This window comes from Corvus moneduloides, chromosome 7 (genome assembly GCF_009650955.1).
Source record: "Corvus moneduloides isolate bCorMon1 chromosome 7, bCorMon1.pri, whole genome shotgun sequence".
NCBI classification, from domain to species: Eukaryota; Metazoa; Chordata; class Aves; order Passeriformes; family Corvidae; genus Corvus; species Corvus moneduloides.
In genome coordinates this window covers 23,489,159-23,498,670 of record NC_045482.1, presented here as the reverse complement: position 1 = coordinate 23,498,670, position 9,512 = coordinate 23,489,159, and the positions used below count along the sequence as shown (strand labels likewise).

The following is a 9,512-nucleotide window of genomic DNA, read 5'->3' as shown; positions in this document are numbered from 1 at the left end:
CACTGAGGTGCCAGGAAGTCTGGAAACACTTTAAGGTTGTCCTGCCCTGAGCAGCAACAGCTCCAATTACTTGAGGCCAACATCTGGGCTCAAAGAGGGGCCTCCCACAGCCGGGGCTCCAGAGCAGAAGAGGGCTTCAGCTTGGGTGGGAAGGGTCTGCCTGCCCTCCCAAAGCAGAGGTTCTGTGGAGCATTGCTCAGCTCTTGTCTGCTGCCCAGCCAGGCACCGGTGTGCCCCAACCCCTGGCAGTAGCAGGGCAGGACAGACAGCAGCCACAGCCAGGTGTGTTTTGCTGCAAACATTTAATACAAACCTGATTCAAGGTACAGCATTAGGGCAGTGTCCCTGCCACCACAGCTGGACAGAGCCAGCTCTGCTCCCCAGTCCCCAGGGAAGCAGAGCAGAGCTTTGAGCTCGGCACTGTCACCCCACAGGCAGCTGCCTGGTCCCGCAGTCCTCACTCCTCCCTCCAGTGCTGGCTCCGTGTCTTAAGGGAGCCACTGCTGCAGGCTACACGGGAGAAGGGAAGAACCGGCCCACCTTCCTCGGGGCCGGCCCCTGCCTGCGTGGGGAGAGATGAGTCAGGGGTACAAAGCGAGCTCCCCTGGGCCCCCACCCACACCCAACAGCACTCACGGGGGCCGGGTGGCCGTGCCCACGCAGCTCCGCAGGGTGCTGGGGAGGCAGCAGGTGCCAGCTGGGCTCAGCTGGCCTGGCTTGGGCTCCGGGGAGGCAATGGGCTGGAAGAACGGTTCTGCAGGACAGAGTGGGGACAGCTCTCTCACCCCGGTCATGGAAAACCGGGACCAAAGAAGCCAAAGGCCAGGGTGGGTGGAGGCTAGGGCTCCTGTCCTCACCACATTCACGCCTCGGGGCTGGTATTGGCACCAGGTTCTCCTGCTCTGTCCCCACAAAGCCTCTCCAGAAGCTGGGTGGCAGTGAAAGGAGACGAGCCACCACCTGGGCAGAGAGAGGTGGAAGATGGGGACATTGGCAGTGGCCAGATTACACCCCACACCTCAGAGACCCCTCACCTTGCACTGTCGTGGTGTGTCCTCCATGATGGCGAGCGGTGTGGGGTTGGCTGAGCTGTGTCCCACCAGCGTAGGGCCAAACACACGGGACAGGTTGAGCACATCCATCTTGCAGTCGGGGCTCTGCGACACCCTGCAAGGGGGGACAGAGGGTGTGAGCATGCTGTCCAGCCCAGGGGCTCCTCATCCGAAGCTTTCCTGCTCTAGGGCACAAAGCCTGGGTGAGGGGCAGAGAGTCAGGAGATGGGGACAGACCCGTGCCAGGAGGAGCCACTCACCTGAACAGGTGCAGCATGAGGAAAGCCAGGGTATCCCTGTTGGCTGGGGGCAGCTTGCTCACCACATGGCGCAGGGCTGTGTCACTGGCAGCGTCATCGGGGATGTCTGTGGCAGCACCAGGCAGCAGTGTTAGGGGAGCAGCAGTCCCTTCCCCCTCCCTCACCTTGGGACTCCTGCTCACCGGCAGCCCTCAGGAAGGCAGGGTGGAGGCTGAAGGTGACCAATGGTTCCTTGAGCCCCCGCAGAAAGTCCTTGAGCACCCCACACACCACATGGATGTCAGTCACGCTGCTGAGGGCAGGCAGCACGCCCCCAGCCCTCAGCAGCTTCCGCTTCCACTCCCGCACCAGCTGCTCTGCGCCTGGCACTCGGTACAGGCCTGTCTGGAGCACAGGGAAAGGGGCTCAGCCCCGTGGGAACCACAGCATTGCCGCCTCACCATCCTGGCCCCTACCTCTGTCAAGCCTCGTGTCTCCACCTCGGTCACACACTGCACCACCAGTGTGGGCACCAGGGGCGGCGTGGAGGGCGCAAAGTCAGCCAGCACACCCTGGGGAGAACAACGCCAACTTGTGCTGTGCCCACCACACAGCCCTGCAGCCAGGGTGGGCAGAGGCCCAGCATCCCAGGGCCAGTAGCCCCAAAGCCTCATGGGGACATGGAGAGGAGCCCAAGCACTGCTGTGCCCCCCTCACCTCACGGGGCCAGGTGTGGTGGTGAGGCCTGGGTACACAGAGGCTGGGGCACTGCTCCCGGCACTTGGTGTGCAGCAGCAGCTGGCACTGGCAGCACTTGATGGCAGTCTTCCCAAAGCGGATGCGGGAACCACAGACACCACATGGCTCAGGGCGGATCACCTGGAGACAGGGAACAGGATCAGGGCCTCCCTCCCCCTTCTTGCAGATACCCAGTACCACTTCTTTATCTTCTCCCAGCCAGGTCCCACTGTCTCTATCCATTCTCCCTGCAGGCAGAGCTAAGGCATTGGGGGATGAAGGACACCTTGTCCCCCACCCCATGGCTCTCTCCCCTGCCCACCTCCCCAGAGGAGAGAGAGGCTAGGTCACCCACTGTTTTGGAGGTGAACTTGTGCTGGACTGGTGGGAGGCTCTGTGGAGGTGAGGGGAAGGGGGCTGGTTCTGGCTGCCCCACTGAGCTGCCCTCAGTGTGGCTCTCCTGCCCCGCAGCATGGCAGCCCAGATCTTCATTGGTGCCCCACACCGTGGTCAGCTCTGCAGAGGCAGGAGGCAGTGGAGGGAGACCTGAAAGGCAAGCCACCCCAAATACCAGTTAGGACGTGGGGAGGCTTCCCACCTCCCAGAGACTCTCTGCATGAGACAGTGGCATTTGGCACATCCAGAGAGCCCCAGCACCACCATGGTGGGGACAAGCATCCCCCAACAGATCCCCTCCTTCCCCTGTGACAGCAGCACCTTGAGGTTGGTCCTATACCACCCGCCAACCCCCTTCTCAGCCCTCTCTGTGACCTGCACGTGTGGAGACACGATGTCCCTGGCGAGAGCGGCGTTGTGGCACCAGAACAGCAGGCAGGAGGCTGTCAGCAGAGCCTGGGACCTCAGCAGGAGGGGGCATAGAGGGGACACTCACCTGTCAAAATGGGAGACCAATGAGATATGTGTCTGCAGCCCCACAGTTCTCCAACATCTCCCACGTGATCTCTGCTCCACCTGATCCCCACCCCTGTGGTCCTGCACAGCCAGGGATGCTGCCACCATGGTTACAGGGGGAATACAGGTTTCAGGGCAGTGGTCCAGCGTAGCCAGGGATGCTGTCCCCACTGGGACCAAGGTGATACAGGCTGAAGGACACAGGCACCCAGAGGAGACAGCTGAGCACTGTCCCCACAGCATCCACAGGACTGAGGGCTGCAGCATTGCCTTCTGGCACAGGGAAAGCCCGTCCACCCCATCCCTGCCCAGGGCATGCTGGGGTCTCTACTCACGGCATTGTGGGCTACCACAGAAGAACGGTGCCGCTTTGCCATCACCACAGGGCCAACCTGAGGGGCCAGGGACACACGCTGGAAACAGAAGATACTGTGAAGAGCAGGCAGAGACCCCCCCCCCCCCCCAACTTTTCCCCACACCCCAGGGTACCCAAGCCAAGCGGCCTCAGCCCAATAAGAAGTCCCGGTCTCACCCTACACCCCAGCATTGCATGCCCCACATCAGGCATCATGGAGACTCAGGCTTCCCCACTGGGTCAGAGCCACCCCTGGGGCTGGGGGAAGCCAGGTCAGGCCTGCAATGCAGAGGTGCAAGCAGAGCAGGGTGCAGGATGCCCGCACATGGGGATGAATTATTGAGGAGCCCAGCTGGGCCACGCTGGAGCGTAATGGAGTTTCTATTGATCGTGGGAGGTTTGCCGAGAGACGATGCTCCCAGCCCAGCATCAATAAATTAAATTCCCTGCCAGGCTCCTTGCAGCGTCCTGTGCTGGGATGGAGAAGTATCTGGGTGTCCTCACCTTGTATAGCACAGGGCCAGCACCCCAGCCTGGGCTGCACACTGGGACCTAGGTGGGCAGAGGGACTCAAAGGGCACATTGCAGGAGTGTGATCAGAGCTGGGGGATCCTCACCCACACAGGTGCACAGACTCCACCTGAACACCAGCCCCCAAAACTGCTGCATCCCAGCATTTCCTCACACCTGCCTCTCCGTAACTTTGCGCTTCAGGGTCCGCACCACCGTCATATCAACATCCTGAAAGGCAGCAGGGAGTCCGGGGCTGCATCAGGCCAGGGGCATCCCCAAAATTAATCTCCAGCTCTGATAGCAGGCGTCCCCCCAAGCATGGATATACAAAGTGGCTGTGCCACTGCAGAAGTGGGGCAAAACCACCCCCTCATTGCTGGGGTGAACCCTGAGACTCACAGCAGAACACTTCTTACCACGTCATCTTCAGTGCGGTCATAGCTGATATCCGAGTGGGACAGGAGGGACTGGCACGACTCGTCCACTGCAGATGACCTGCAGAGTGAGCTCAGCTGGAGCAATTCCCCTCCAGCCAGCACCTATTCGTGCAGCTGCTCCTGGGAGCCCACAGCTGATGCCTCTGCAGAGCCCAAGCACCACCTTGCCCAGCCAGCCCCTCAAGCCCAGCAGTGCTGAGGGGGAGAGGGGCACAGCCGACCCCAGGGCTGCCCGAGGGGCTCCGGTGAGGACCACCATCCCTGCTCACCTCCTGACGGGTGCCAAGGCTGCCCCAAGGCGCCGGCCAGTCAGGGCACTGAGAACAGAGCACTGCTCCCTGCTCAGTGCCTCGTTGCCCCATGGCTCCCGCATCAGCAACTCAAGGACCAGCTGAAGTTTGCGCTCCTGCAAGTTAAACAGGGTGGTGGTGAGCGGGCTGAGGTCCCTGCAGCCAGCCCCGCAGGGCACCCCTGCGGCCAGCCCCCTCACCTGCTTTTCCAGCTCAGCCTCTGCCCGGTGCCGCTTCTTCATCTCCACCTCCACTTGGTTTCGGGCGTGCTTGAGCTTCACCTCTAGTGTTGCCCGCTCGGCCTCCACACGGGCCAGCTGCTCGCGGGCACGACGCCCATCCTGCTCCAGCCGGCAGCATCTCTGGCGCGTCGCCTCAAAGCACCGAGCGATCCGGATGTAGTCTGGGGACAACAGCAGTGGGTGGTCAGCCGGAATGGGGGGCCAGCCCCCAGCTTCCCCAGACCACGCCGGCGGCAGAGACGAGGGTGCCGGTGTGCCCCGGGCCGAGGGGCTGCACACACCCACCTTCCTCCACGCTGCCGCCGAGCTCCAGGAGCTGCAGCCCGTGCTCCAGCCGGGCCAGGAGCTGCCCGCAACGCTGCCGTAGCATCCCGCCGCCCGGGATGGGACGGGGCCGGTAGCCAGGCACCCCCTTTCCAACTATCCACCCGCAGCTCCTGCCCCACGCTCTCCTCCGACCGCTGGGATCCTCCGTAGGCCCCCGAGACGGCGCAGGCTCGGGGGCAAGGGGCCCTCCCGGCCGGCCTATGTGGGCCGGGGGCCGGGGGCCGGGGTGGAGCCCGTCCCGGCCCCGCCTCCGCCTCCCGCCGCCACCGGGGTCCGACCCGCCGGCTCGGCGGCTGCTGGCGCGGTGGGGCATTCTCGGGATCTTAGGGCGTGGGATGCCCTGGGGTGCGGGTGGCAGCACTGGCTGCAGGGTTGCGGAGCAGGGTGAGGGTCGCCTTCGGGGGCGGGGGATGCCCAGGCGCTGGGTGTACCTGATGAGAGCCCTTAAGGGGTGCAGGGGCAGTGGGTGCTCGGTGCTCGGGGGGGTGCAGGGGCATCGGAGGGACCACAGGGCGCGGGAGGCACTGGGGGTGCAGGGGTGCTGGAGAGGGCACCATTTCCCCATTTCCCCATGCCCTGATCCCGGGAACGGCGCGGGTGGGGCCGGAGGAGCCGATGTCCTTGTCCGCTGTCCCCCAGCGCTGTGCCCCGCATACAGAGCGGCGGGCGGGGGCGGCGGGGATCCCCCGCACCGGCTCTCCCGGCCTGGTCCTTGTCCTGCAGATGGAGCCACCTCCCCGCCGCAAAGCCCCGTCGCTGCCCGCGTTGCCCGTGCTCTGCCCCCGGGTCCCCTGCTCGGGGGGTCCCCAGGGCTGCCCCCGGCCCCGCGCCCCCTCCCTGCCGCAGCCCCCGGGCCCTGGCGGCCCTGCTTTCTCGCGGGAGGGTCCGGGCAGGGTGCGGGGGGCGCCGGTGAAATGCAGCTTCCCCTCCCCGGTGCCTGTCCCGACCTGCTACGAATACCGGGAATAGCAGCGGGGCTGGCGGCAAGGCTGGGCGTGCAAGTCCCTGCACACACAGACACACGCACACATACAAACACACACAAACACCTCGCAGACTCCTCGCGGGCCTGCACACCTCCCCGGGTGACTCTGACCGGGAGAAGAGGTATTGCAGCCCGTGGACACATAGCACCAGGTCCACCCCAGCACCTCGGTGTCTCTTGGGAGTGGCTGTGGGCTCAACAGGCTCCTCTCCGTGTGCCAGTCCCTCAACCAGAGTCTAGACAGTGACAATAAAGGGCCGTGGGCGAGTACTACTACGTGTCAGGGATGTGTCTCAGGCACTTGGTGAGAAAATAGCCAGGATCCATAAAATAGCTATAGGGTCTGTGTCACTCCAAGGGCTGAACTTAATCAGCATTTGCAACTGAGGTTGTGTGGTACCAGGGACACTGGCTAGGATACTGCCTGATGGGTGCTGCTGCCTGGACCCCAGACAGTCCCAAGGCACGGTCCCCCTTTGGGACAGAGACCATCAGGAGGCTGGGAGGGGCTGGAAGCACCCTGGCAAGGCTTTGCTCCATGCTATGCCAGACCATGGGGAACAGAGGGTGTTTCTCAGAGAAGCTCCTTCCTCCCAAGGTTGAATATGAGTCAGGTTTTGGAGCGACTTTAATTACTACTGGATCGATAGGCTCAGCATGGCCAAGCAAAATCCAGTCGCAGCCCCGGGGGCCTGCCTGCTCAGCCCTCCCTGCCCACTCAGCCCTCCCAGCCTGCCTCTGGGGAGGCACATGCTCCCTCTCTGTGGATGCTCCTCAATCCCACTGGCCCAGCACCCAGCCACAGGAGGCGGGACGCCATCCTGCATCTGAAGCCAGCACCCCACTTGCTCAGCCCTAGCAGGGGACACACATTCCTGAAGCAGGGTAGCAGAGGGAGATGCCCCAGCCTCGCCAGTGCTGCCCATGGGAACACACACACCCCTGAGCCCCTTTCCACACTCAATGCATGGAGCAGGTCTGTGGCCCCAGACCCACCTTGCACCCTGGGCACAAGCCTGGGAACCCCGAGGAGGGCAGAGTGCCCTTGGCAACATGCAGGCAGCCCCTCTTATGCACAGGGATGGGTGGGGGGCCCTTGCCACCCATCCTGTGTCCCCACCACTGCCTGCTTCCCCCTCCCAAGCCACCCTGGCTTGGCCAGGTACTGCATAAATAGCTGTTTGTGTCTCCACTCGGCCCCTGCGTGGGAAATAATATCGGCTGATGGAACATAATGCCCTGCTTCACATGTTCAATTTTATCATTTTCCGAGGCAGGCAATCTTCGTTTAAAGCTGAATGGGCTGGGGAATGTTAATGAAGCGCCGGCGCTGCTCTGCACCGCACTTTATCTCTTCGAGAATAATTTGGGTGAGCTCGGAAATAGAGTTCCCAGTCCCAATTCAAGTGGCAGCAGCACCGCATGCCGATAAAAGTGTAATTCCTGGCCAGCGCATGGCCCTGAATACATGACAATTTAACTCTTGGGGCCCCACTGGGATATGCTGCCTGCAGCTGCCTGCTGCCTGCTTTGGGGCCCTCTGCCCTGTGTGTCCAGCACCTGCGTGGGTGCTCAGCCCAGACAGGATGGGGTCTGTTGCTCCCACTCACCCCAGCCACAGAGCAAAGTGTGCAGACCAGGGAGGAGAGATAAGAGAGCTGGAGCTGAGCTGGAAGAAATTGGTCTCCCTGGACAGACAGGACCCCACAGGCAGATCTGCGGGGTGCTCTGGGATTGGGGCTCTGCTAGGAGAGGGATGCCCCAGATCCAGATGCCCAGGCAATGAGAGAGAGGGATGATGAGAGGGAAGGGGGAAGGGGCTGGGTTGGGGAACAGGCAGGAGGGAGAGAGCAGGGGTGATAGGTCCAAGGGAGCATCACATCTAGACAGACTGGCAGAGCCAGGTGGGTACTCATGGGCAGAGGGCACATGGCTGAGTGAGGGACTCCCCCAGGATTCCCCTAGGCCCCGGTGATGATTGAGGAGAGCAAGGATAACTTGCAGAAGGTGTTTGCTGGTCCTGGAAGGAGAAATTCAGGTTAGCAGGAGCAAGCAGCTTTGGCCCCAAAGAGAAGGCCTTGGGTGGTCCACCTGGTCTTGCTTTGAGCCCAGCCATGGTCTGTCTCCATCTTTCTCCAGCTGTCCTCTGGCAGCAGATCCCTGCACGAGGTGATCCTGGGGTCCTGCCTGGACTTCACTGTCCTGGTCCCAGCTCCTATGGGCTGCAGATGCAGTGGGTGGGTGCTCCCAGGGCAGCACAACATCCTCAGAGCAATGGTCCCTCATATCCTCAACCACGGCACCCTGAAGACAGTGGGAAGGTGGCGTCTTGGCCCATCAAGGAGTCAGCAGGGCCTCTTGGGCACCACTCTGGGCCCCCTCTGGCCGGGCAGTAACAGACCCTTCCCCTGGGAATGAGCAGGGCGGGCAGGTTTCCAGCACCGTTAATCAGGGCTGCAAGAGCCGGGATTAATGTGCACTCCAAGGCTCTCCAGTCCCAGCTGTGATCCAGCCCTCTGCTCTCAGCCAGAGCCGCCTCCACGCGCTGAATTATCAGCCTGAGTAATTAAGTGGAGAGCTTTGTTTTAATGCAGACATCTGATGCCTTCGCACCGAGGAGCACAACAACTGTCGCGGGTGTTTATGCTCCGTGCAACACATCTGGCTCACAGGGAGAAAATCCATCTCCACCGCTGTGTGAGATTAAAGGGAACGCGGCCCGGGAGTGGAGAAAGCGAAGGATGGCTCTACAGCCAGCGTGGTGGGCCGGACCTATCCCCCTGTACCGCCCCACCGGGTGCTTGCACCCCGCCAGCAGGAGGCTCTAGTTCAGGGCTACCTGGCAAAGCACGCGTCGCCTCCGTGCCTCGGCACGCAAGGCAGCACAATGCGCTGCGAGATGAGGAATAATTACGAGCTTGGAGATAAATGGAAATAGGGCAAAATAAAACATGGGTTTATCAGAAGTAGATGGTGCCTGGCTCACCTGATACCTGCTGCTGATAAGAGAACAGGCTGCTGGAGGAGGAGGGATGCAGATCTGAAAGCAGCCGCTGTGCCATGCAGAAAATTATTGCTTTGCACAGATTAGGGGATTAGCACCAGTGCAAGGAGCTGGAAAGAGGGAAGAAGCCAGGCTGCAGGGAGAGAGGAGATAGCATGCAGGGGAGAGGATTCTGCTGGGACCACTGTGGATGTGCCTCATTTAATAGCTTCCTCTGTTGCCCCAAAAGTGGGGGCTGTGGGGAAATCTGCTGATGCTGCACAAACATAGGTCTCTTCTCTCTGCTTGGCCCCCGAATCACTGTGCTTTGTTCATCACACCCATTTGGGATGTCTGAGTAGTCTCATGGATTTAGTGGTTTTTTTATGGGGCAGCTTGGCTGGCCTGACACCAGGGTGAGTTGCGCCACCGTGAGCCC

The 9,512-nt window shown here is 61.9% G+C and overlaps 1 protein-coding gene across 2 annotated transcripts; it reads right to left on the bottom strand.

Annotated features, from left to right (window-relative positions):
- Positions 1-285: 285 nt before the first annotated feature.
- On the bottom strand, positions 286-9,162 carry LOC116446851 (rac GTPase-activating protein 1-like). 2 transcript variants are annotated; one of them, XM_032115256.1, is made up of 17 exons: positions 9,077-9,162; positions 5,064-8,394; positions 4,737-4,939; positions 4,516-4,652; positions 4,226-4,304; positions 3,984-4,037; positions 3,277-3,354; positions 2,801-2,921; positions 2,385-2,575; positions 2,009-2,170; positions 1,768-1,863; positions 1,495-1,696; positions 1,313-1,418; positions 1,035-1,167; positions 858-960; positions 637-754; positions 286-562 (listed from the first exon to the last, which is right to left on the bottom strand). In XM_032115256.1, the coding sequence occupies exons 2-17, from the start codon at positions 6,232-6,234 to the stop codon at positions 511-513; spliced, it is 3,006 nt and encodes a 1,001-aa protein (XP_031971147.1). In that variant the 5' UTR covers positions 6,235-8,394; positions 9,077-9,162; the 3' UTR covers positions 286-510. The 2 variants fall into 2 exon arrangements, with proteins under 2 accessions (XP_031971147.1, XP_031971148.1); XM_032115257.1 differs by lacking the exon at positions 9,077-9,162 and having other exon boundaries at positions 5,064-8,416.
- Positions 9,163-9,512: the final 350 nt, after the last annotated feature.

Bases quoted from the DNA above. Each gene is read 5' to 3' on its own strand.
- LOC116446851 (XM_032115256.1), bottom strand. From the start codon at position 6,234: ATGTGTCCACGGGCTGCAATACCTCTTCTCCCGGTCAGAGTCACCCGG. The intron at 2,171-2,384 runs GTGGGTGACCTA...CCCTGTCTCCAG, and splicing joins ACAAGTTCACCTCCAAAACA to GTGATCCGCCCTGAGCCATG. The intron at 961-1,034 runs GTGAGGGGTCTC...CTCTCTGCCCAG, and splicing joins ACACACCACGACAGTGCAAG to GTGGTGGCTCGTCTCCTTTC.